The sequence below is a fragment of the Phasianus colchicus genome, chromosome 17, assembly GCF_987193195.1.
Source record: "Phasianus colchicus chromosome 17, bPhaCol1.hap1.1, whole genome shotgun sequence".
NCBI lineage: Eukaryota > Metazoa > Chordata > Aves > Galliformes > Phasianidae > Phasianus > Phasianus colchicus.
In genome coordinates, this window is record NC_143452.1 from 13,816,162 (window position 1) to 13,843,885 (window position 27,724).

Here is a 27,724-nt window from a genome sequence, read left to right on the forward strand (position 1 = left end):
GCTACTTCTCTCTGTTACCATTAGCTGTTCTACCATATAAATCTGATAAAATATCAAACATATGTTTTCCATTATTTGTAGTTGCCCTATATGGTGGCCTGGTTACAGGTTATATGTGTTGGTGCCAGATGCCAGTTTTAGATGAATGATATCCAGAAATCAGAATTTCTGTGTTGCAGTGGGTTACATAAAGCCTATTCACATTGCACTGCAAGTTTTCATGGAAAGGATGTATCTGAAGAACGGGTCCCTGTTTATGTTTAAAGCTGAATTAGAATAGCTGTATTGAGATGCAGCATCTAGGGCACTTTGGTCTCCCTAAATCAAGTGTCTGCTAATCTCTATAAAAATAGCCTGAGAAATTTTTTTAGTTCTGCCAAGAACAGTATAAATAGCATGTTTGTGTGATAACTGAAAAAAATGCTTAAAAGTTAAGGGGTTTTAATCATAAATTTGGAATGTTTTTCTAGCAAATAGATATTGCCACTGAGGTCAGTGGTTTTCCTAAAGAATGCTTGAGAGCAAAGATTAAATACAGTGTTTATTTTCCCACTGAATTCAACACTGTGCTGTACACAGGACGGTCACTTCATTCTTTGTTCTGTCAGTCTTCATTATGTATAACTTCAGAGTAATTAGGGCTGAGTTGTGACACTGTCACATCACAGGAGTTTCATTAACTTTAAAAATCGGTTGTTTGGATCTCCACTGATGGAAGTGCTGAGATCTAGAAATTTCCAGCCTGTTCCAAGGTACATTGAAATCACAGGAAGAAGCTTCAATGGTTCAGGCCAAACATCACTAAGACTTTGTTCAAAAGTTTGACAATATTGTATGTTTCCAAAGTCCTTAAATGTTCATCTTGTATTAGTTATGTACAGTGAAAACTGAGGTTTGGGAGAAATGTTATAGAACCAAAAATGGCAAATTTGTATGGCTATCATGGTGGAGAATTGAATTTTCTAAAACCCTGCACTAAAAAGACATTGTAGTTAGCAACCCTCCAATGTGGGGATTTTCCTGAGAAGAGGGTTATGTTGTGAAAATACGTCTGTTATGTGCAAAATTAAATTAACTCAGTTAACAAGAAGGTAGAATGGCTCTGTCATCCTCCCAAGTACAGCTAATGTAACTTTTCAAACAAAATTATAAAAATAGCAGCCATAATAAAGGAAAGCGTTAGCACAAAGTGGTATAAGGCAAATTGTCATTATCACAACATGTATCCAGAATTACAAATGGGATCTTAAAATCACCTTACATTGATCATTAGAGTCAAATAGTCTTTTGTTCTTCGGTGTTTTTTATAGTTACTAATAATTTACTTGATTTTTATGTGGTTTTTAGTCTGTGAGTAACAGGCAGCTGCTGCTTGTTGAAGGCAGTGAACAGTGGGTACCGACATCCTAATGAGATGCAGAGCTACTTGTTGCCCAGGCTGTGAGTGTGATGCAAGTTTCCCCAGTTAGCTGAAGGAAACAGAAGTCTGATACAGTTTTTTGCAGATGCACAACTAGAAGGAAGTGTGTGTCTTGACTAAAAGGTCATTCTCAAATGGAAAGAATCCAACATTAAGAAAGTACAAATACTTTATTCTAGCAGTAGTTTACCAAGTTCAAGAGAACCTCTTGGAGATACTAAAAGAAAGTCACGGCTACTAGTTTAAAGTGCAAAACACAAGCAGAAGTATTTTGCAACAAGTCAGTGAGTCATGTTTTCCACATAAAATTGTTGAAGCCATTGTGCCCTAAAACAATTAAGTATGTGACTAGGGTAGGATAAGTTTAACCACAAACACAGACTCCACATTTTGTTTTGTAGAAAATGAAGGTCCTTTGGCCTAAGTAATCCCCTAGTGCTAACTGAGGAGAACATGCAGATTGAGTGGACTCATTGCTGCATAAAAACTCAAACATTTGTCCCTGTATGTCTGGATAATTGGTCATACTGAGGGTGAAATGCTAATAATCTATTGGGACATGGCAGGTCACTGAAATATGTAGTACAGACTTAATACTCCCTTTATTTTACAAAAAAATGCTTGATTTATATTATAAAAGTATGTTCTAAGACCTGAAAATCTCAATCTCACAAAGTTGCAAGTATTAATATGTTTGAGTACGTAGCAGTTTGTAGGTCTGTTTAGGATTCAGAAACATTACAAGACTTTTTGAAGATGCTGTGTTTTATTCCAGTTGTTTAGTGTTTCTATTGCCTCTGGCAGTAAACTCCTTCATTTTGGACGTTTGTTTTCATGCTCCACATATGCCAGCCTCATGCTACTGTGTTCACATTCTGTGCTTTTCAGGAAGATTAAGAGTGAGGAAGTACCTCTGCTCCCCAGGGTAAAATCCTGGTATTTAAGAGTTTTGAAGACATTGACCTATGGAGCAGAGATGACACTTTTGAAGACAGATAGAGACTCGCTTTGTGGAAGCAGTGTGTGGGGTGTCCTTATCTGATTTATTCTTAGCCTAAGGGGACAGTTGAATTTGAGACATGACCAGATGCTGTTTCTCACGGCAGTTGTAACATAGCTCAGCACTTCTATACAGATACTCTGGCTAGCAAACCCATGTTTAAACAACTGCATTTGTAAATCTCTCTTACTATTAAAATGTTGCCATGACATCCTTCTTATGGCCTTCTTGTCAGATCCTGTGTAGAAATGAGCTGTTACATTCCTATTGTATATGCAGGTGAATACCATGAGGTATTTGACTTTATCAACATTAAAGTAAGAGAGATAATCCCTTTAAGGGTGCTTTCCTAACATTATTCAGATTCTCTCATTCTTAAAGGAACTGTGAAAATGTGCTTGAGAACTGCATTTGAATGTAGCTGTCCATGGCATCTGGACATGACAGTTAGTGACCTTGAGCACTGAACATTGTGCTGTTGAAAAAACAACCTACTAGTATTTGTAAGTCCTTATGGTTATGCATAAGTGAGATCCAATTCATCTTTCCTCTCTTCTACTGATGTGTGTGTCAGAAACTGTATTCGGTTTATTAAAACACATGTGGCAAATCTAGGCAGTTTAAGCAGTTTATTTCTTTCACCAACTGAGGTTTGAATCTGTACATTTCAAACTCAGCTCTTCGCATCTACAATTCAGTACCATGCATTTTTACTTCAGGAGTAGGTTTTAAAAATTCATTTTCTACTTCCTATTCCCCATTAAGGGTCTCTCTGTTTTAGTTTGTTTCATATGTATATATTTGAAAAGCTTCCAGTCTCATTTGATAAAGGCTTTAGGAGTCTTGTCAGATCACACATGCTTTTCCTGCATTTCCTCCCTCCTATTTACTCATGAAATAAATTTCCCAGGTCAGGGAGCTGAGGGATTGTTACTGGAAATCTGGCTCAGCCTTCAGGAGGGACATGGTGTTAAAGAGGCATCATTTCAAGACAAGGGGCCTGAAGAGATTGATAAAAAGGTGATTAATGTGCACCTATATTTGTGTATGTAACAGATTTCTGTTGATGCTACTGAAGCCATGGAGTTCTGTGAGCTTCAGTGCACTGACATACAAAACCACTAGCTATCCCCAACATTTTTCTTCTATTTAACAAACTAGGTAGCTTACAAAGCACATAGCTGTTTGCCTCAAAGTTGTCATTCTCACATTTTGTTCTAAAATGGTTTTTTTTTCTTTTTTTTTTTTTCTTCATGGTTTTATTCATGAGCTTGTCAGACCTTGTAGGCAACAAATAGAAGTCTTTGACCTCAGCTTGTAGACTTGAGTGGCTTCTAAAGAACTAATCAATTCTCACTACAAACAGAAACTCACGACAACCTTAATTAGTGTATTTGTTGTATAAGGATACCTAAAGCATAGTAACTTACAGTAGTTTTCTATATACCTGTAGACTAGCCCAGATTCAGCAAAGCACTGAAATTTCATCCCTCTTGGATAGTCTTGTTCAACTGTTCAGTTCTTTATATGCAGTCTGGAAGAATGAGTTAGATTGCTCTCCAAGTTAGTGACAGAGCCAGGAAAAGTCTTATCCTGACACTTTGTGGCTTCTAGTTTGAATTCTATTCTGTGATTCTGTGATAGCTGTACTCATGCTGCTGGGACAATGCAGCGATACTGGGATTTAGTGGAGGTGCTCCTTTCCAGTATCTACATTGATAGATTGGGTGATCTCACTAATCTTTGAAGCACATTCATACAGGAAAAACTTTTGCATGGAGCATCTGCATTTAGAGCTCTCTGTAGGAGTTTGTTCTTCTCTATGCAAATTTATATCATATTTTTTTTTAATCAGTTAAGAATTCTCAATAGTTTCGAGTTTTGTGTGAGTCAGAAGCACAAACTAAGAGAGGAAATTAGGGTTTGGCCCCCATTTTGGCCTCATTAAAACCAAAGCTGCTAGTTGTGGTGTTTACATTACACCAGCTTGAGGGGAGAAGGAAGGGAATTCTTCTGTATATTAACTGTCTGGGTGATTTTCTGCAGCTGCTTTGAGGAATATGTCTGTTACTTACATTGTAACTTGGATTCTACAGACATGTGGCAAAGAGCACAGTTCTCCAGAAAGCAAGAGTTTGACTGATGGAAAACAGAAAACAGCAATCTGAAGGAAATCTTGCTGGAGGAGGAGCACGAAACAGAAATTTACTGTTGAAACCAGACTTCTGCTCTGGGCTTAAGTACCACACTCAAGCCAGTTCTGCCAGACTTGAGTGTGGCTCTGCACAGATGTAAGGAACCACTTTTTGGACCTAACTAAGCCGAGAGCTTGAGTATTTTTCTGGCATTCAAACCAATGTAGAAATACATGGGTTGTACTAAGGGACATGGTTTAGTGAGGAAGTATTGGTCCTAGGTGGGCAGTTGGACTGATGATCTTGGAGGTCTTTTCCAACCATGGTGATTCTTTGATTCTGTGCGTGGCAACAGAGGAAACATGTATAGCAGACAAGCTTTTTTTTTTCTATTTAATCTTCCTTTTTTCTGGCTTTCCACTTTCTTGCAGCTCAGCACTTGCAACAGTGCAGATGTAAGCCTGAACTGCCAAGGTTTCAACTCATTTATTTTTCTGTTTATTTCAGAATCCAGCAGACTTACTGATTGGCAGTCATGTCGGTCAAACTCACATTCGTCTCTTCTGGTGATGGAGGTGGTATCAGTAGGAGCTGTTCCTTCACTGGATTCAGCACTGTGCAAAGCAGAAAATTAGCGTAAGTAAAACAAACAAACAAAAAAGTTTCTGACCCTCCAGACAATAAATATTAGATACTAGGAATGTATTTTTCAACCCAAAACATCTGTATACAGGAGTCGTTCCTTCACTTTTCATTTAAAACGATTGACTCTTGTCATGATCAGTGTTAACAGTTACACTTCACGTTGTATTATTGTACTGCTATACACACTGTACTTCAGAGATGGCTGGATTTCTGATCTGTGAGAGAAGTTATGTATCAAAAACTAGATAGCATTCATTTCTTAAAAAAAAAAAAAAAAGACAGTCTGGAGACTCTATTGTAATTACTGACCTCCACTTCACTGGAGCTCAAAAGCGGATATGATTGCAGAGATGACCTCACTTGCAAGTGCTGAAGTAGGTCTGATACTAAAATTAAAAGGATACAGATAAATGATATAAAAAAAACAGTTTTCTAACTTCCAGAAATTAGTTCTTGAGATCTCAGCGTGCTCAAGAATTAGTATTAGTACTCTAGTAGGAGACATTTTTCCTTCAAGCCTGTTCTAATGACCCTTATAATAAGGGATGTGTTCTGACTAATACCAGCTTTCTGATAAAATGGAAAGTGTTCAGAATAGCTATGGTAATTAAAAATTTCATAGACCTTTGAAAAGATAGAGATATTAATGGTGAATCCTGATGAAATATGTAATTGAGCTCGACTAAAACTCTCCTGGAGTTATTTAAGCAGAGTAGCATTACACAAGAGGAGGGACTGCTTTCTGGCAATGCCACAAACAAGAGCAAGGGAGGGAGACCAAGAGATCAAGAAGGCTATTGCAAATTCACTACTGTCAGTAATGGGTCAATAGTATAACCAAGGTTGCTGTCTAGTCTTTCGGTTTTCAGTCCAACACAGTAACTGCTAAACCATCCAGCACTGTTTTTCCCTTTTTGCTTATTTGATGTTGTTGTGTAGCATTGCTTTATGCAGATGACTATCCAGCTTTTTTTCCCTCTAGAAGTGTTCTTGTTCTTCTGCATTTAGTGATCCCTAATTTATTTGTATAGCCTGTGGAGGGCTTTTTGAAGATGTGATAGACAAATTCAAAGTAGTATTATCTCTGGCTGCCAGTGCATACTAGAGTAATAACAAAGTAAATTATTTCCAGGTATCTTAGAGTTACTGGAAAGTATGCCTCTAAAAGTACTGTACTAAAAAAAAATCCAAGTGTGTATCACTAAAATTCTGGACTTGTTTAGTAAAATATATTTTCAAAGAACCAAAGGACTGCATTAACTTTTAGGTAAACATATCATAGTAAAGTACAAGATATGTACAGAAATGAAATTCCGACTGTGATATGATCAAGAAGTCTTTATATTGGAGTAAATTAATTTGTCGTGGAAGCTGGAAAATAGTCCTACACTCAGCAAGAATTAGACATCTAAAATTACACCAATGATCTTGAAGAATTATTACACTGGTAATAAATTACATAAACAGACTTGAGCTCAAGTACATTGTGGGAGTTGTAGCAGGCAAAGGATCTACCAGGAAAGGGGTACAGCTGTTTCTTCAATAAAGAAAGTCTAAGAATGCTCAAAACAGAAAAATTTCTTTATCCCTTAAGATAAATCTGTTATTTCTAGCTGCAGTGGTTTTCTAGCCAAATGCCTATACATTTTTCTATGCATTTTTTCTTGTATTCCTTTTTGTTTTTTAAGTGTTTAGTCAAATAGTCTTGTGCAGGAATCATGATATTAAGAGAGATCTTTGTACTAGCTACTCAATCATAACCTGGCAAATACCCAGGAGCCTTCTCCAACGTGATAAGTCTTAAAATCACCCTCTCTTAACTTAATTCTCTCTCAAGCAGCATTGCAAAACACAGCAGGAGACTGCAGGGGCCCAATGCAAGGTTTATTCAAAGGATGACACACAAATCAGGTCCACATGGATTCTTAAACAGATGCTAAATGTACGTTTGTATTTGTTTAGCAACTTTCTGAGGCTCTCAATCAGGCGCACTGTTTAATTTTTCTTCACAGTGGTCTCCACAGGAAATGATATTACTGTTACCTATAAAATAGGAAATCTGATACTTACATTACTAAGTTCACAAGGGAAAGCAGTGACGTAACAGCCACCTTTAAGTGCTGTCCTTAAAATCCCAAGCTAGCTATTCAACATTTCTATTCAATGTATGAAAATAGGATTCTAAACATCAGTGCACTGAGTACCTATTGGCTATGTCACCCAGAAGATAGTGGGGAAAAGTGAGTTTTAAATCAGTCCATTCCTATTTATTGCTTACATGCAATATTTGAAACTGACGGAAGGTGGTTTCCTAAGTTTAGGCTTTGCAGCCTGAAAATCTGAAGGTAAACACCAAAGCCTTTCATCCCCCACAAAAAACAAACAAAAACAAGAGTAATTTGGGCTTTTAAATTTCAAAAGATAGAATTATGTTCTGTATGGTACCTTGCCATTTAGAATACTCATCTAAAATATGAATATGGATGCTTCTTTGCATGAAAGAATTTTAATTAGTGATCATTCCAGGAGATAGTTTTAACTGTTGTTTTTGGCTGTACTGTTACTTCCAGTGTTATTCCTGTTGCAAGTCTCTCACTTTGCACAAAATACTCAAAGATTTGTTATTTTAGAGGGGAAAAAACTCACAATGGTATTGTGGATTTTTAATTCAGCATTTATGTTCCTTGGTATAGGTAACCTAAGCTCAAAATGATTTCGTTGATCAATGCTTTACATTAAGCCATCATTAAAAAAAAAAAGTCACTTAAGATAATCATTGGGGTGAATAAACTAAATATCTCGTGATCTTTGGCAGCAGATTAGATGTTAAAAGAAAAGAAGCAGAAACTGAGCACCAGGATAATTATTCCATCACCCAGCTTGATAATCTTGTTAGGCACTGAGTCACATGCCTACACCTTAAGGCAACCAGTGGATAATTATTAAGTCTATTTGAGTTCACCATTTTCCCAGGTGAACTGAATTTAGGATGGGGATAATAGAGAAGGCGGAAAGCTTCTCTGAGTGCAACCAGTTGGCTCAGCTTCATGGAATAGGAACCTTCTTTAAGACAATGTTATTTTAGAAGCTTGCCTTTTGGGGAGTATTAACAAAGCTGGATAAAAATAATTGAGACTTTAAAGAGACTAGATAAGGTGTTGTAATTCCTCAGGTTAGTAAAAATGGCCCTATGTATGAGACTTCTGTTAGAGACAGTATTTAATTTTGTTTTTGCAGTTGCTTTTGGAAGTAAGTGAGGTGTTAGATACCTTGAAAAAACACTTTGATAATTATATCTTGTATGTAACCTGAGCTTGGCAGTAGGCTTTCCTATAATATGCTGGGGGTCTAGATGATCTATTAAGTGGCTGATGAAGGTTGGCAAAGAACTCTAAGGACTTTTTTATATTAGCTTTGTCAGTCCAAAAGATAATAGCTTATCTAGCCCCTTGGTAATGTTTTAAGGCTAATCACGTGTGTTTGTCCTACTCTGTGTACTTGTGCCCAAGTGAGTGCTTAGAAATGTAAATTGTTAAGTATTTCTCTAGAGTTTACTGGTAGCTGGAGGGCAGAAGTCTCCTGAAATCTACTTCTGGTTTGCAGTTGTTAGCGAAGGTTTGTTGCCTTATTTTACTGGATTGCAGATGAGAGACAGAACGAGAGTGATCCTGTCCTGCGGTATGACTTACATGACTGTCTCTGTTGGCTCAATAGCCAGTGTGAATGTGTGTGTGGAATCAGAGACTTAGCTAACGCCAAGCAAGTCTTAAGAGAAATGCTAACAATGTGATTGTTTACCGTTTATTTGCCTGAAGGCTCTTCCTTAAGTCTGCTTCTAGCCTGTAGAAAGAGCCATTTCGTAGTTCTGTTGGAGTCACAAAAGAACTTGTCTTTTCTGCATTAGGTATTTAAGGCTGTGCTTTAATTTTCTAATATTGTCTGTGAAAGTGTTCTTTCTGTATCAAGAGCTTTGTTCTTTTCAATAAAGCTATGTGGGATGGGGCATATAACTCGTAGCCTGGAAACTAACCGTAGGTTAGATACCTCTTTTCTTCTAGGTGATGCATTTTTCATCTCTTCCTTATTTCCTTTCTTTTCCTACAGAAAGTCTCTCAGCAGAAGCTCAGTGAGATCAAGAATGTCATTGAAATCCCCCAAGGCTTATTCTTCACTGCAGAAAGGGGCAGTCATCTGGGATCCAAAACCACTGCAAGTGAAGAAAATTTTTGAAGCTTTGAAGAAAGGACTTAAGTAAGGACTCTCTTAAATACTGTAACTTATCATACCTAGTCATGCTGCTTAACTTTGTATATCATGTTGTTCTGTGTCTCCATCTGCCATACTTAAATTTTCGTAGTAACTTCTCTAGGCACTGGATTGAAATTTTGGAAGACAACGCTTTCATTTGTGCTGAGCCAATCTGCTCACAAACAAAATGTTCTAGGTTCTCTGATGTTTTTGTTTTTTTGTTTGTTCCTTGTTTGTTATGCTTCTTAAAAAAAAAAAAAAAAAAAAAAAAAAAATCAGTGACAAGTAAAATTTTGTTGGGAAATTGCCTATTATTTCTGGAGCAACTGAGATATCTCAAGAAAGGGAGGCTTTCAGAGTAGGAAGCAGAAAGCCTGAGGATAAAGAAGATAATTTAAGAGGGATAGGACAGCTGGATTTTGGTGGTGATTTGAAGAAAGCTTCTAGAAGAGGAGCTATTCATGAGCTGTTTCTGTTATCTCTATGCTGATAACATGATACATAAGATATAGAGCTGCTGTAAGGTAAAGGTCTAAGCAGATCCATCTGAAAAACTTAGTTGACTTGAGGTGATGAAACAAATCTTATACTATAACCCCATCTTCCAATGGAAGTACTAACAAGATTAAGCTCCTTACTTCAATTTTATTGCTTTAAAGCTAGTACTGTTTCAGAGGTTTGATCATAATTGACCACACGGACAATGCTGCATTAGTATGAATTTGACTAAAAAGGATGAAAGGTCCAATTTGTCTGTTCTCTCTGTCTGTCAGACATGGGTGTATGCAGCAGGCATAACAGAAATCAAAGAGGGCTGGCAGTGTGAATTTGGGGTGTTCTGGCTTTGAGGAAGCTGTCAGTTTCATCACTGAAATGCTGATATTACTCAGCGCTTAAATGGCAAATAAAATATGGGTGAGCTTGCATTCTTGGTATTACAGACTGTAATAAATGTGGTGATAAAATGCCATTTGTGTCCATCTTTGATTCCACCAGTGCCTAAACTTTAAACTGCACCCTCAGACCTTACTATATGAAAATATACATCTTAAATCATTGGAGTTGATGTCAGTGAACCTGGTCTAATGTTGTAGGAACTTCATTTATGCTCTAAGGCTGCTGTTAGAAGATAAAATAGCATCCCTTGGATTTGCAGAAATTGTAACTTTTCCCTGCTGGCATCCTGTGAAATTTGTTCCTGTATTTTTTTGTTTTCCTCGGAACTCTTCTACTGTGTTAATTCTGATCATAGTTTTCTTAAGAGCATGAAAAGCACTCTAATAACTTACATGCTCACAAGTGTCACTTTTTTTTTTTTCCAATAAAGAACTGTGAAGTCCTGGTCCTAAAATAAATAAAAGAATCAGTAGATGTCTTATTAGAATTTAGATTTAAAACAAATAATGGAATTAAATATTTTTGCAGAGTTTAGATTTTAGCACAGCTTAGGGAGGAGAAACTATAAAGTGGATCAGAGTTTGTTCCCAGTTCTGCAAAGAGCGCCATGTGATCAGACTCCTGCCAAAACTGAGTAGCTAACTAATTGACTAAAGTAACCTACAGAAAACAACTGTATCAAATGGCAATATGAAGTCCAAATTTTAAGTAGATACAGATTAAGACTGCTTGGTGCTGGAGTAACTTGAATTTTTAGTACAGAATGTTATATGTGCCTCTTTCTTAATAGTTGTAGCAAATAACTTTTCTGTTAACCATCTGGGTACCATTCCATCAATCTGGCAGTGTTAACATGCTTTAACCTAAAAGTGACAAAGCTCTCCTAAAAGGAAAACAAACTTTCCTGCCAGCAGTGCTGGATGTTCCTGCAGTGAGCTATTAATGGACAAGTGTGAAGAGCAGGCAGCTGGATGCTCTGCCATTGAGTATCTTGGGTGATCTGATCTTGTAACAGTAGGAAAATCAAATGCATCAAAGCTAACTTGAAGTGTAGTTGACTAATGTGATATTATTTTAACTGCTCTGTAACTGTGTCTTATGTAGTATATACCAAGTGGCTTTAATTCCCTTTTAAATATGAGAGGAAAATTGGAAGGAGATATTCTCAGCAGAAATAGTTAAAGGCCTTATAAGAATTCTTAAGGGCCAACCTTTGCATGCAAGCAGCTGTAAAGAAGCCAACTGGCATCAAGTTCTTCACACTTTGCAAAATAGTTCCTGCTCTGGAAAAAGTGACAGTTTCATTAAAGAGTTGTCTAGCATTCTAGAAGGTGGTATTCAGTTCTGCATACTTAAAAAAAGTAGATGATATCTGCTCTACCTTGCATACAGTGTATTTCTGTAAGTTTCATTCTGTAATGCAAGTGGTTAATGCTGCAGGTTACTTTTTTTTTTTTAAGATGGGGTTGGTTGATGAAGACTTACTCCTCCATAGCTGTAAGAAAAGACTTGCTGAACAAATGAACTGATTTTTCTACCTCAAAAAAAGTATTCTGAGATTTTAGTGGCTGTAGGTTTCTCTTTTACAGGTGCTTCTATATATCTGTCCCTTGATCTTCTAGGAATAACTTGGCATTGAGAACAAATAATTACCAATGGAAACTGCCCTTCCTCATCTGTTGATCTATGTCCATCTGTAAGGCCATTCATTCCTCTAGAGAAGAAAAGGGAATTTCTAGAGAAGGAATATGTTTTTTAACATTCTACTGAAAAAAAATCTTTGAGAAGATATCATAATGAATATACCAGAAAAACGTAATGCTTCTGGTTTTCTTTCTCTCCAGCGAGTATCTAGAAGCACATCAGGCTGAGTTGGATTATCTCTCTGATCGACACAAAGATACAAAAAGGAACTCCAGATTGGTACGTAGATCTTAATAACTAAATGAATTTTAAAAGGCTGGCACAAAAATAGGTGATATCTCTCACATCTGGAACTCTTGGGGGTTTTCTAGTTAAAGCACTGAGGTGAGACCCAGCAAATCATCACAATCTAGAATTTCTGGAGCAAATTATGTTTAGGTGTAAGCTTGAAATTTCCCTCTTTCAGCATCCACCTTTGTTGTTTAGATCCCACTCCTTTTCTTACTAGGGTTTTATTTCCTCAAGTCTGAAGTAGAAAGACCACACTTTGTTTTTAATAGCTGATAAATGTATCTTAGCAGCATAGGTTCTGATCTATTCACAACTCCCTAGAAGTATCTTCAGCAACAGTGCTAATGAAGAGAGAACTCACACATCCAAATTTCTTTCATTTGGGAAATGATAGGTAAAAAAATAAAGTCCTATGTGCCATGACCACATCCAAGTCATTTTTACATCTAAAGGTGAGAGGGCTGCTGTCTCAATTCAAGCAGCTGTGGTGGAGTTGGGAAAGCAAACCAATCACACACAGAAAACGAGACTACTTCTAAAGTTTTTGGGCTGTCTCCTTGTAGTAAACAATACATATTAATTTAGTGCATCTAGATTAAATGCATGGTGAGCTCCATCATAAATATAAAAAGTTGTTAATTTAATACAAAGATGTGGTTTCCTGTTCAATTTGTGCTATTTGTCTTTCAGGCCTTCTACTATGACCTTGATAAGGTAAGAATTGTGAATACTGCAAAAATGGAAAAAGTAATAATGCTTACTGTGTTACTTAAAGACATGTTTAGGAAATACTGAAAAATCTAATCAAGTTTGTTCTCTCTTTCTCTCTCTTTCTCCCTACCTACTTCAAAAGCAAATTCGCTCTGTGGAGAGATACATTAGAAAACTGGAGTTCCACATAAGCAAAGTAAGGGAATTTTGTCTTGTATGTGTGAGACATTTCTATATAAACAAACTCTCTGAATAGAAAATAGTTTGATTATAGTTTCTCTAAAGATAAATGATACTGGATACTTTCTGAAAGCTGTAACCACTCTGTTATGGAAGAAGGGGATTTTCATTTATTTTCTTGAATGTTTCTGTTCAGGCTGAATGTTTGCCTCAGCCCAACCTGAGTTTGCCTGTGAAACCAATTTGTGTACTCAACCAGTTTTTCCACAAAGTACTTCTGCTTCTAGGACATTTGTATGTTATCCCCCATCACCTTTGAAACGTGCATGTCTGTTTCTAAAGGAATTAAATCTCTCTTTAGACATAGCTAAAGTTGTAGGTATATTAATGTGTTTTAAGAGAATCAGCTTCCTGTTTTGTGAGTAATTTTGCCGTTAACAAGGTGTTACTCTACTTCCTGTCTTCTAGTCTAATAATTGTAGAGCAAATTATTTCTCAGTATCCCCTCCTCTTTGTTCTCAGGAGTATAAACAAACTGTTACCTTTCTACCAATATGTAAAATGCATGAGTTGCAGCATGTTGCAGTACTAAGATAAAGGGTTTTGTTTGTGGGTCTTCTATTTTCTTTTTTTTCCCCTCCATTAAAGACTGACAATGTTCCTTATTGAAATTATCCACAAATCTTAAAGGTAGAAGAACTCTATGAAGCTTATTGTATCCAGTGCAGACTACGAGATGGCGCCACTAATATGAAACATGCCTTTTCCTTGTCTCCTTCCACCAAAGCCTCCAGGGAGAGCCTAGTGGAGCTCTATAAGAACTTTCAGGAGTGTACAGAGGTAGGAAATGCCACTACTGTGTAACGAAGACTTGACTGTTGCTTAGCAAAGAAAGCATCGGGAGCTGTTGATGTCTTTTCCAGTAATGGGGATTTAGAAATTTAACATGTGACTAAAATACAGTACATAATGCAAACTGAAACTCATGAGATAAATACCTTTCAGGCAAAGCTCTGGTTTCCTCCCTGATTTTGTTTGGCTTCAAGTTCTCATGAAGCAGAGGGTTGTTGGAGTTAGGATAGTATGGTTAGGTTGCAGTTGGACTTAATGATCGTTAAGCTCTTTTCCAACCAGAGTGATTCTATGATTCTATTCTATGATTCTATGAAGACAAATGAAAAACTCATTGCATTTCTGCTGTAATGTTGATGTCCATCGTGACTTCCATTGGAAGTAATGTGATGAGTATTGGATTCAAAATGTGTAAGTTATGCTATTTTTATAGAACAAGCAGTGGAAAGTAAGTGAAGATGAACTGATTAAAAGTTCCACTCTATCTTAATCTTAACAGTAGTATGAATGTTCTCTCCATTGACCTCCACTAGTGCAAGTGTTAGTCTGTTATATAAAAAAAAATATAAGCCAAAGCCATTTAAAGATAGCATAAGAACATGACATGTATGGAAAGGGAGCTACTATATTCACTCTGCTTTTCAGTCCTAGTTGACTGTTCAATCTTTCTTTTAGGACATGTGTTTCATAGAAGGGGCGTTAGAGGTCCATTTAGGAGAGTTTCACTTGAAGATGAAAGGTATGTTCTTGTCACATTTCTTTCAAGACTCATTAGTTCAATAAATAGACTCTAAACAAATCAGGTTTCTACCTAGGAAACCCAAAATTAATGTGAGTTGCTTCCAGTGGTTTTCTATATCTGACCCTGACCAGAATTTTTGGTGAAGCTCTGTTTACTTCAGTGCTGTAAAACAGATCTAGAATGTTATTTTATATTTGAGTACAAAAGCTGTTTTGGCCCAATGGGGTAGCTTCTGCATGAGGCTAAGTGCAAGGAGATATTGACTGAGCTACTGAGGCTTTGTTGGGACACTGTAAAACTCTTCAAATATTAGGAGCTTTTTTCTCTTTTCAGGCTTGGTGGGATTTGCACGTCTCTGCCCAGGTGACCAGTATGAGGTGCAGTATATAGTGATTCATTAATGATTATTTTGTCCTTTCTGTTATTGCTGTGAATTTGTAGTTGAGGAACTGGAGAGCAAGGGTACAGCGTGTAGAAGACAAGTGGGAAATGGGCTATGGTAGAACTGTGCCCTATCTTGATGAGGGCAGGGCCCTGGCATATTCACTGGTTACTCTGGCTTGAGATTGAGTAGTGAAGGATGTAAATTAAATGTTATGAGAGGATTTGAAAGACGGCAGTGATTGTCTATTAATATAAGCCTGGTAGGTCTTCAAAGTTGCCTTAGAATTAAGTAACAGTTGCTGCCTGTTTCTAGGAAGACTGCCCATGGTATAATTTCAGTGCAACTTAGTACTTCGTAGAGTTCCTCTGCTACTTCTCAGGATTGTAAATCAATTCCAATGCACCTCTGCACTGCATATACAGCAGTTTTGAAGGTCTTTTGAAGTGGATGTAGTATATAACTAGGCATTGATCGGAGATGTTAAAACTTACAACCTGAACCTTTGTCTCCAGTTTTCTACTTTTATCCAAGTTCCTAAATACATAATGATCAAAGGAACAACTTTGCCTCTGCAGTTTTGGAGCAGAGTTGAGACTTACAGTATGAAGAGAATGTTCTGGGATATGCTGACCTAACATCCTTTATCCTTGTGATTTCCAGGTTTCTGTGCGACTGGGGCGCCAAAAATGGAGGTTGAAAGGCAAGATCGAGACTGATGACAGCCAAACATGGGATGAAGAAGAAAAGATCTTTATACCCAATCTCCATGAGCCGTTTGAAATCAAGGTGTGGTGTATAATGGTTGGGTTGGAACCAGTGTGTTAATAGGTCTTCTGCCATACTGCTTTACCTGTTAGCCTACCATGTGTTTGTCAAAGCACTTAAGTAATTTTCTTTTCCTGGACATGTAAAAATGGCAGTTACTCAATTTTCAATGTATTGAACAGCATTCTGTCTGTTTTTCTTTTGGTACTCCTAGCACTGGTAGCAATAGTAGTGCTTCTACTTTCCCATGTTCTGGAGTCTGGTGCGTATGTTTAAAATAAAATCCTGGGTTCAAATCTAGGATATTGCAAGTTAAAGTGTAGATGTAGAAACTCAAATGTGTATGTGTGTAGTGCTTGTATCACCCATGTGGAAAATTAAGTACTTTGGGATCTGTTCTCTGCTGAAAATGAAAAATCGGTATAAGGAAAATATATTACCTCACATGTGCACTATTAAATGTGTAATTCCAGTGTCCCCTTATGTGGGTGTGCTGCGGATTCTTTTGTCTTATTTTACTGCAGAGATTCTCCATGTTTGCAAAGAGCCAATGACGCTTACATGCTGGTACAAACTGTACTTTAAAGAGTTATCAAATGTCTAAAGAAAGATATAAAGCACATCTAAAGTGGTCATGCCCTTAATAATAAGGGACTAGTGGTAGTGCTCTGTGATATATAGGTTATGTTTTTTGGGCATTCCTTGAGGGAAGCTTGTGGTCTTCATATAGCCTTGTGTGGCTGCCACTGGCATTGATTCTGGCATGTACCTAGCAGGTGGAGTTAATCCTTAAACAGTATTTCCAATGTAATCTGGCATCTTTCATGGGCTGGACTACGCAGCATGCATGACTCCTGTCAACTTAAAAGTAGCTGAGATTGAAGACTCTGCTGGATCCTGTCCTACTAGGAAACTGTGCTAGTGCATAGTTTCCAGTTCTGGTAGCTATTTTAAAAGAGCTATTGCAGTATTTCCCTTCTTACTGGCTACAAGAACTTAGTTTCCTTAGTTAGACTTTGTCACCTTGCCAAGACAGCCTTTAGAGGTATCCGTATGACACCTTTCTTGGTGCCACTGCGTGATGTAGATGGGGTGAGAGGGTAATTGAGAGGCAGTTTTCTCATAATAGTTGTAAAGCAATACAAGTTTTTCTGAGAAAATCACTTTGTTTTGGAAGAGCTAATACAAAGCTTTACACTTTTCGTTGACTTATGAAAGTCTGACCAATATTTTTCGTGCTGTCCTCTTCTTTCCGTTTAGAAATACTGTACAGCTCTGTCTTCCTCCACTTGTGAACCTCTTTTTTTTTTTTTGTGAACAATCCATGGCATATTCTTTGTGGAATATTGGCTCACAGCAGTTTAGGATCAGAGATCAGGGCTTTAAGTTTGTTGTGGGCATTTGAGCAGATCTGAGCCAGGAATGATTTCCTTTCCATGCAGATGACTCTTAGGGTTGTCTTTTGAGATAAAAATGGATATATTTGTCTGTCCTAGCAGGTGACAGAACTGCGAGGACTAGCCACAGTTCTAGTTGGTGTCGTGACATGTGACAGCATAAACTTCTTTACAACCAAGCCTCAAGCAATCATTGTGGATATAACTGAACTGGGTACTATCAAGCTACAGTTGGAAGTCCTCTGGAAGTAAGTACATCTTAAAATTAAAAAAGCTGGAGTAAAAAAAAAATGAAATAAATAAAAGGCTCTTAAGTATGTCACTGAGCAGCATTCAACATCATAGTTCTCTTTCTATTCGCAGAGCAGGTGCGGGATAGATAGATGCCTTGTGCTTCCTCACAGCAACCACAGTTACTAGGCCTGATCTCTGATTCTGTGGGTCCACTCTCTAGGGACGTGGAGGGAAAGAACCTATTTCTGTGATGCTTCAGTTCTGTTATCGGTTATTAATGTAATCACAACCATGGCTAGCCACAAGAGCTGATTTTTTTTTTTACCTCGTTTTACTACTACTTTGAGTGTCCAACTCTAGCTGCATGCATACTGAAGCGATGTACGTATGTCTATAAAACATGAGCGATAATCTTAAATATGATGAAAAGAAACTGAAAATAGAAGCTTCTAGGCACAATTGAAAAGATATTCAGTTGAAATTTAAGACAGTCGCTATTACCAGGCCAAGAATCATTACAAAATGAACCTTTCTAAATACTTGACACCTTCATATTTGCACTATGATCACAGTTACTGATGTAAAGCTTGTTTCTGCACTGCAGGGAAACTTGGTTACGGAGACAAATTTAAAACAATTGGTTATTTTCATTGTGCCTGTGACTTGTTAAACTGTTTCAAACTTTACATTTGCACTTTTTTGTACTGGACTACTGATGTTATTAAATTCTTGCTTTTGTGGATGCTGCACTGGAACTTATTCCTCACTCTAATCACACCACTATAGATCTTCAAGGTAGTACTGTTACTTTTGCTGTGTCATCTTATTTGTGTGTACCACTGCAGTCTTGCCAGGCTGTATGTTCTGTTCTTGCTCAATTTGGCTATGACTGAATGGATGTATGATGACCCTAACGTAGCCCTTTCCCAGCAGCAGTATCTGATATTTTTTGATTTGTGACTGTGATATCTTCATATTGTGTGATAACTCCTTGAACTTAATAAGACATTTTTTTTTAATATTAAAGTCACTCTCTTTTCCTGAGAATCTCTGAAGGAGTGAGGAAAAATCTTACAGTTGGTTAACAACTGGCTTTTTTTCCTGGGTTTGTGAGAGTTTTGTATATATGAATACTCTGATGTAAAGTTGCCTGTGTTTTTTTTTTTAGCTTAAGTGGAAAATAGTTATGTCACTCTAAGCTTACAGCAGATCAGATGATTGTTACTGGGAAAAGAATGCCAGCTTCTTGGGAAACTGACAACCACTAAAGGTTTGGGACTGTCGGAACATACTGACAGACTCACTGCAACAAATCAAAATTATTAACCTGTTTCTGTTGGTACCAGTCAGGGATTAAGTCTAGCCATTTTACTGAAGTGCTCAATTAAAGGGCTACCCTCACTTGTATTTTTGTATCTGGCTTACTGCAGTTCTCAGTTCTTCCCAGCCCAACATGTCTAAGAAGACTTTGGTCACATCTTATAATAACAAACCTTCTGAAAAGGCCAACTTGTTATGACTTGTGGATCTAGACTCCTTCCAGGGGAAGCAGAAAACAAGCAGTGTGTAGATTAGGAAGGGCATGACGCAATGTATTGCAGGACAGGCTTATCCATGGCTCAGCTTTACACAGCTCTTCTCTGACCTAGGTAGTTTCTTTCTTCTTCAAAAATCACATAATTTAAAGTTTTTAAATGCTTTTAGTGTGTGGTCTGCCAAATAGATCTCTCAGAAAGAAGCAGTTGCCTGCCATTAGGATAAAGTAACTGAATGTGTTTTACAGTCAGACTCAACTTTCAAGTTTTAATACCATACTTCTACTTTTAATTACTTCTGGATCCATTATTTGACTTAAACTTTGCTACTGCCTTTTAAGCTACCAGAACAAATGCCATATGAAAGCTTTCTGGTGCACTTCCTATTCAGGGGTCGAGAGACAGTTTTCATGCTGATTTTTCTGGTAGAGGGGAAATAAGAGCTTTATTGATAAATGTACTGTTTTCTGAATTTTTGTGTATAGTGCAGTTCTTGAAAACCCATTCTGTTATCTGTAAATGCAGCTGGGCTGAAACATAAGGTTTGGCAGTAACATGAAATTTGTTTTCAAATGCACATGCTGCTCTAAGTCAATGAGAAATAAACTTGCACAGCGGAGTTGTTATACCTGTTGTTTATTACACTTTTTCCTCCTGAGAGCTAACATTGGTATCTCAATATGTTTTAGTGAAGTGCTGCAGCTGGTCTGAACTTTTGAAGCCTCTGTTATTTATTTGAGAAGCTAAGTCACTAATTGCTTGGATAACAAAGCCCTGCTCCAGAAACTTGCTGTGATCGTGCATTATATGCCATGTGAACCTCCATGTTATAGCAAGATGTGTGTATGCTCATTTGAATCTGGAAGCAGACGTATTAGTAGTAGTTACTGAAAAGTACATAGGGTGAAGATGTTGCAAGCTGCATAACTTTTTTTTTTAATGTTAAATATGTAATTTTTTTTTTAATGAAAGGCTTTTTAAATGAAGGGCAGTTGGTTGATTTTCTTTAACATTTCGTATATTAGAACTGGTGAAGAAGGGAGAGAAGAGGGCATGGGGACTTCATGGGCTCCTACATGTCCCTAGCAAAGGGGTGCCTTTCTGATGCCTTCCTTGTTTGTTTCCTCCCCACCCAGTCAACAAACACACACATCCAAATATTCCTCCTTTAATTTGGATATAAAAATCATCAAAAGACCTCTAGAAAATTTCAGGCAGAAATAACTACAAGTAGAACAGTGTTTACAGAGGTTCTTTTCTTACATGGGAAGTCATTTTCCCTATGACTTCAAGTCTTCAGTCTTAAGGAGATGTATTTGTGGAGTAAAGAGGATGTTCTTTATTAGGGTAGAACCAGATTTTATACCTAGTTCTCTAAGTGCTGTACTGAATGATGGCATGCTTCAGGTAGAGTTTGAAAGAGATCACTGCAAAATCTGTCTGTTTACCCACATAAATGTTGCTGTAACAGATGGATTGAGTTAAAATTTGCTGTATTTACTTGCCTTTCCTAACTGTCAGTAACTTGCATAAATGTATATTTAAGTTTTTCTTCTAAAAGGACTCTATGAGGAAAACACCTTCCTATTCTGGGAGATATATATAAATATATATATATATATAAAAACATGGTTGATCATATAATAGCTTAAGTCTCCAAAGCAAATAGTATTTCTGACTTTCTGGCGTTACCTCACAGTTTACACTGTAACTTTGGACCAGCAAAGTTGAGCACTACTATGGCATTTGGAAGCTGTCCACAGCTTTTTAGAGTTGGCAACATCTGAGCTGGGAGCAGGGCTAGTGGTGATGCACTTTCTTTGGGCATTAATCCCCACTTGGAAATTTCTTAGTCTATAAGAATATTCCAACTGTGCGTCTCTGCTGTGCTTTCGTCTTGTGAAATGCCTTGGTACTCTACCAAGTAGATTCTCCAGAGCACTTTTGCACAGAACTGGCAGGCTTCTCCACTTTTACAACCTGTCTGATGAAGATCTTTACAGAAAAGAAGTTGGATGGTGGTAATTGAGGGTATTTCTATTTTAAGGGACCACTCAAAGTAATGCCTGTTTCTTTTGTGTAAGAATAACTGAACAAATCTATCTGCTATGCCCAAACATCCCTGAAAAGCAAACTTTCAATGTGGACCTCTTTTGCAAAAAAAGATTGAAACGTACATCACTCTTCTACTTCAAATGTGTATTTTCTTTGACTAGACTAATCTTATGGCCCCTGATAAAAGTTCCTTCAACTCTTTTGTAGATCATGCCATGAGGAGCATGAATGAGCTTGGGCCTATTACAGAATTGCTTTGCTAGCTAGTTTGGCAGAATACATTAGTGTGGTGTTTTTTGTTTTTTTTCCACCAACATAAACAGCAGCCTGAAGCCTCACTCATGAATGACAAAAGGAAAGCCTGTATTCTCTTCTGGAAACTTCAGCTAGTGCCCTGTGCTGAAATATAAGGGCTCCAGCCAGCCAGAATAACTCCTCTGATATCAGCCTGCTTTAGATATATGCTGGCCAGATTCACAAAGGTTCCTGGAGCAAGACGAAAACAAAAATTAAAAGGAAATATGAGTTTATTTTGTTGGAGGTGGTTTTTTACATCCCTACTGCCAGTTTTCTCATATGGATAAAAGCTTATGTGAGTAAATACTCACCTGGGTATCTTTAGGCAGCAGTCCAATGTATTGCTGTGCTTTCAAGGCAAATGATGTTTCAAAGCATGTCCTATAACAAGCTGTACTAGCCTTGACGTTTGTATTCATTATGCTTTGATGAATCGTAGAAGCCAAACCATGCTCACTCTGTTAAAATTGCATTGTTGTTTTCACATACGTTCAATAAGGAGGGGGAAAAAAATGAATGTTGTGCTCTGTTAATAAGTAAGCTTAATCCGTTCAACCAAAACTGTTGTGGATTCAGGCTCATGTTAATCCAAGCATCTATCCACCAAGTGCCTTCCTGGCCCTGAAGATATTTAATGCACAGAATGAGTGGACAGAGACTCATTACGATATTGTCCTGGCAGTGAGAGAAAGGAACTCAAAACCTCTGGAGATGAAGACCGAGTTGAGTTCAACTCTTTAGTGTTTTGCCTGATTACTTACATTTGTCTAAGAATGTACTTCAGGGACATTTCTCTGTACGCAACTAATAAAAATATGTGGAAGGATGATAAAACAGTGGAAATACCAAGTGTTTCACCCTTCCTGCGATTAGGGGTTTTGATAACATTTATCTCGCTATTATCTGTGCACTGGTAAGGTTGAGGAGCCTCTTCTGAGGAGCTTCTGTGTCATGGGAGGTTAAATGTAGGTAACCTGAGCTCTGATGAATTGTGAACCCCTTCAAGGTCAGGCTGGGCATATGTGTTTTGGACCTGAATGCTGAAGCCTTGTAATTGTGCTGAGGCAAGCTAAAGGAGTGTCACAAACTACATCAATGTTATCCTTAATGATGGCATTAAACATTGTGTATTTAGTGCCAATATTGTAATTAGTCATAACTAAAGAGCAACATGTGTTTGGCAGTATAGAAATTGAATGGAGACAACAAAGGTGATCAGAGAGATATAGAGTCACCTTTATCTCAAGAAGCTAAATAGCTTTTTCAGGCCTGGAAAGGTGTTGATGGATAATACTGTTTAGGTATATGGTAGGCTGTGGGGAGCATGAAAAGGAAATGGTTGGCTTCTACTTCAAACAACATGGCTATAGAGGATGATCAAAGGACTTGTTCTTCATTTCAACTTAAATAATGGAACTTCTGCGTGCTTCTAACCTGTGCAGAGGGTTTATGTTGGCAATTTTGTGTTGATACAAAACTGGAAGTGACTGACACACCAGAAGGCTCTGCTCCATCCAGCAAGACCTAGTCAGGCTGGAGAGTTGGGTGGGGAGAAATTTAATGAAATATAACAAAGGCAAATGTAGAGTCTCGCTTCTGGGCAAGAACAACTGCAGGTACCGGTACAGGTTGGGACTGACCTGTTGGAGAGCAGCATAGGAAAAAGGGACCTCGGGGTCCTGGTGCACAGCATGATGACTGCGAGCCAGCACTGTGCCACAAGGATGATTGAGGGAGTGGAACATCTCCCTTATAAGGAAAAGCTGGGGGTGCTGGTCTCTTTATCTTGGAGGAGACTGAGAGGTGACATCATTAATGTTTATTAATATGTAAAGGGTGAGTATTAGAAGGATGGAGCCAGGCTCTTCTCAGTGACATCCAGTGATAGGACAAGGGGCAATGGGTGCATGCTGGAGCATAGGAGTTTCCACATAAATATGAGAAAAAACAATTTTGCAGTAAGGGTAACAGAGCACTGGAACAGGCTGCCCGGAGACCAGGGGTCTCCTTCTCTGGAGAGATTAAAAATCCACCTGGACTCATTCCTGTGTGACCTAATCTATGTGTTCCTGCTTCAGCAGGGGAATTGGACTAAATGATCTTTGGAGATCCCTTCCAGCCCCTGACATTCTGTGATTCTGTGTAATTTCAGGAAGCATTTAGACAAGCTAAGTAAAAGCGTCTCCCAGTAACTATTAACGGCGAGTCTGCTTGCAGATATATGACATGTTTAAGCTTTGACTTGCCTTAAACTTGAGTATGTGTCTGGGGGATGGCCTATTCTAGTCGCTCTCTTTCCTAGGCTTTTCTGTTCTGACTTCTGAAAATGTCAAGATGTTGAGTGAGATGGATTCTTAGATCTGTCCCAGTATGATGCTTTGTTTGCTATATGAATGTGGAACAAAATGATCGATCATACTTACAGAGCTTAAAAGCAATAGATAGTAGATGCTTTAGAGTAGATTTCATTGTTTCCAGTGTTCGTTCACCCTTTTCACTCTCGACTTGCTCTCCTGCATTAACAGTGGGCTTTTCTGCAGGGTATCTGTGTTTTGCTAGAGGGTTCTAGTGACTGTCAAAAGTGCAAGATGATTTACCTTGTTATTCTTGTCCCTTTCCTACTAAGCACCACTTTGCATTACTGCATTGATGCATTAAAGGCTAAAAATGAAAAATCTGAGGAAAGGATCCCTGCGTCTCTTCTTAAGAAATGCCATGGATGGAAGTAATTTGCTTCCCTCAGTAAACATAGTAGGCTTTGACTAATAGGCTCTTTCTGTCAGAAACCAGATTTATTTTCTGCATATTGAGACAATACAGATGGTGGTTAACGTGAATCCATGGAACTGGCCTGTTTGATGAACCCCAGCTGGGTGACACTGGTTAATTTAGCCAATTAACCTGTTTTAGGCTAGCTCATGGAGTGGTATGTCCATGCTGAGGAAGACAGTGGTGCATTGCACTGGAGGCTACTGTCCATGTGTTACATGAAAAGTTGGAGAGGAGTGGAGCAATGCCTTTCAGCTATTGTTAGAGAGCAGAAGTTCATTTGCCTGAAATCAGTCAGTCCTCAATAGTGTTTGGATGATTTCAGACTTAAAGTGGCTCCGTATTGTACAGCTAAATGCAGCCATTTTATAGTACTACTTTCTGTTTCCTTTCTATCTGATATGGTGTGCATGTCTCACCAGCTGTCCAGTGTCTATCAGAAAGCATTCTGTGCTGTACTTGCCAGCGCTGGTGTCTATGTAGGAAACTGCAGCAGGACAGAAAACTCATCAGACTTTGCGGTCTGTTGAACTCATCTTCCAAAGACTAGGTGCAGGTTTCTGTCTAAAAGGTGTTTTGATTTTTGTATATGATGAGCAGGATTTTTGCCTATTTCTTTTTCAGCTGGTGTGGTCAAAGATACTGGTCAAAGAGGCAGTCAGTCTTTCTTTCCCTTTATTCCTTCTGTTGTTTACTAAATGTCACAATTCCAATCCTAACAGCTGTTCCTGTTGCTAAGCATAGTTGTACTTTCTGGTCTTACTGACAGGTTGGTCTTTGTATCTTCTGCTACAGCCCCTTTGATGCAGAGAACCTGTTCTTGTCTCCTGGAACCACTGCCAAGTTTTCTGTGGGTAGCAGGAAGAGCTCTTTATACAACTGGACCCCTCCAAATACTCCCAGCTTCAGAGAAAAGTACTACCCGGTGAGTATGCAGAGGAAAGCAAAATGCAAAGCATAGATCTGGAATCTACGATTTGAAGATTTGATTAGGCTGTTGAAGATCACACTCAGAAATGTGAAAACATGACATTCCAGAGCCAGAGTGGGTTATTTTTATTTTTACTCCTATTACTTGGAGCTTCATTTTAGATTCTGTAGAAGAAATGAAATCCCTGTGAAATATTTCTCTTGGCAGTCAGAATGGTAGGGATGTGGGCACACGTTCTAATACTCTATGGTGGGAATTGCACTAGGAACCAGTCTCAGTAGCCTTAGTGCAGAACACTGTCTTAGAATTACTGTGTAAAACTAACTGCCTTCTTCCTCGACTTTACTTTTTGCCAGGTGTTGCCCAAGGGAGTAGAAAAAATCTACAGATCTTAAAAAGTGATAACACCATATATACATTCTCATAAAATCAGGTCTAAGTCACTTTTGGCACCTCACTAAGGCAGCAGAATGTGTTGTCAACATTAGAAAGGCTTACATGTAGGGTATGCTGGACTCTTAAAAATGAATCTTTCCTCTAACCATTGCATTCACGTCTTGTCCTGAGCTGATGCAACAAGAAAGATGCTTTGCAACATATTCTTTCCAATCCAGTTTTACTCTTGTCCTGGTAACTTTCATCTGATAACATGTAGTTATTACTTGAGTTACTACAGGCTTCCCATCAAGGTAGTTGATGTCCCATTCCTGTCAGTGTTCAAGGAGTATTTGGACAATGCCCTTAATAATATGTTTCAAATTTTGGTTAGCCCTGAAGTGGTCAGGCAATTGGACTTGATCTTTGTAGTCCCATTCCAACAGAACTGTTCCATTCTTCTTAATTTATTTCATTCAATAGGCTCTTACCACACTGTTATGATGGTTTCCTCTGTCCAGTCTATGCAGCATAGTTCCTCTGTGCAGAATGACCCAGTGTTTTTTTCAATGAGTTTGAGTGCATGTGTTTTTAAGAACAGGAAACTATGGTTTTTCATCCTGGGTGGCATGTCATGCTTTTTGGTTGTATGTGTGCTCACTTCTTATACATTTGCTTGCAGTCTGTTTTGCAACAAAGACAGAACCAAGGAGATGTAAGTGGTGAAGCTCAGCCTCCTAGCATATTGAGTTACTTGGCTGCCTGTGATTTTGGTATACATGAGAGGAGTAAACGTCACAGTCCTGCAGAGACAAGTGAAGGAGACTCATTCAGCTCTGAGGATCAGAGAGGGACAGAATCCAGAATTACACTTCCAGCTCTGGACCATAGAACATTGCCATTGGTGATTATTCAAGAGACTTGTGCAGAAGAGCAACATCCTCTTCCAAATCATGCAACTCTAGATATTCTGAAGAAGACTCCATGTGTGGACACATTTTCAAGTAACCCATGTAGTTTTCTGAGTCGTGGAAAAGACGGTAGAAGTTTAAACCAGACCAGAAATCGCCATCTCACAGAACAAGAAAGTATTAGCCAGAAAAGCTTGAATGATGCAAATGATGTAAAACTGGATGGATGTACAAAGTCAATTGACAAGACTCTCCAAGAAGTGTTAAATTTGCTAAAATTCCATAGTGTTGGTCAAGCCCAGCTGGAGAAATTGGAATACCAAGTTTTAACTCTGAGGGATAAATTAAAGGTATGGTAATGTTTTAACACTGGTAGGTGATGTAGTTATCACTGTTATTCCTAAGAGGTAAAAATTTTGCGATCCTCTAGTGGGTTTGACATTGGGTTATATCAATGGCATGTTCCCAAAAAATAAGTCTGGCCACCAGAGGTCAGGCACTAGTCAGAAAAGACAGTCTCCAGAGCTGACTGCACAATGGTACTGTGTTGCATCTTTCAGGGATTGTGACCAAATGCTATGCAGAGGTCAATAATCTGTCAAAAGAAATTAAGAAACTGCAAGTAGTCAAAGTGGAAGCTCATCTGGGTTAAACACAAACAGGATCTGGACTGCATGTCAGAGTCCCTGTATTTTGTTTCTAATTGATTTGCCACACAAAATTTCTCATGATCACCTAGTCTTTGTAGGCAGTTCAATCTGTCAAGTGAATCTTTTAACCATATGTTGCTGGAAATTTTTATTTAGAGGAAAGATCCTGCCGAAGAGCTTTCTGCAAGCATTGGGCTATATTGTAAATTTCTTGGCATCTTAGTCTGTGGACCAATGCGCAGACTTGGGAGACAGGATGCTGTAAGACTTCATCTGGGATCTGAAGTATTAAATGACATTAACAGCACTGCACTGACATTCTACTTCAATGCAATCACCTTTGTTATAGTAATTAAAAAAAAAAAAGAACAAAGCAAATATTCCCAGAGCAGATTTTTCAAGGGGGAGGATGTTAGTGGCCCCAAGAAATCCACACTGATGTTAAGTTCTTGGCTACTGTTGTGGTTTAACTTGACAGGTAGCTAAGCACCACACAGACATTCAAAAAAACAACTCTGTCCCAGCTGAAATTAAGATGGATGCTATGCTCTCATGCAGCAGAGCCCTCAGTTTGCTACTTCTAGATCTACACTAATGGCAAGAGATACAGAAAAGTCAGCTCTTGTACCAAACTTAAGAGATGTGGAAATACGAA

The 27,724-nt window shown here is 38.2% G+C and overlaps 1 protein-coding gene across 16 annotated transcripts in view; it reads left to right on the forward strand.

Annotated features, from left to right (window-relative positions):
- Nucleotides 1–27,724, forward strand: part of RIPOR3 (RIPOR family member 3) — a 96,069-nt gene that overhangs the window by 20,450 nt on the left and 47,895 nt on the right. For 11 of the 16 annotated variants that reach the window (XM_090152404.1, XM_090152398.1, XM_090152401.1 and 8 more), the window contains 12 exons: nt 5,063–5,191; nt 9,305–9,451; nt 12,190–12,268; nt 12,971–12,994; nt 13,134–13,187; nt 13,862–14,011; nt 14,699–14,762; nt 15,099–15,142; nt 15,811–15,936; nt 17,412–17,560; nt 24,998–25,127; nt 26,191–26,769. In XM_090152404.1, the coding sequence (XP_090008530.1) occupies nt 5,091–5,191; nt 9,305–9,451; nt 12,190–12,268; nt 12,971–12,994; nt 13,134–13,187; nt 13,862–14,011; nt 14,699–14,762; nt 15,099–15,142; nt 15,811–15,936; nt 17,412–17,560; nt 24,998–25,127; nt 26,191–26,769 (1,647 nt within the window). In that variant the 5' untranslated portion in view covers nt 5,063–5,090. The other 5 variants (XM_031614966.2, XM_031615052.2, XM_090152410.1 and 2 more) reach the window with 5 other exon arrangements.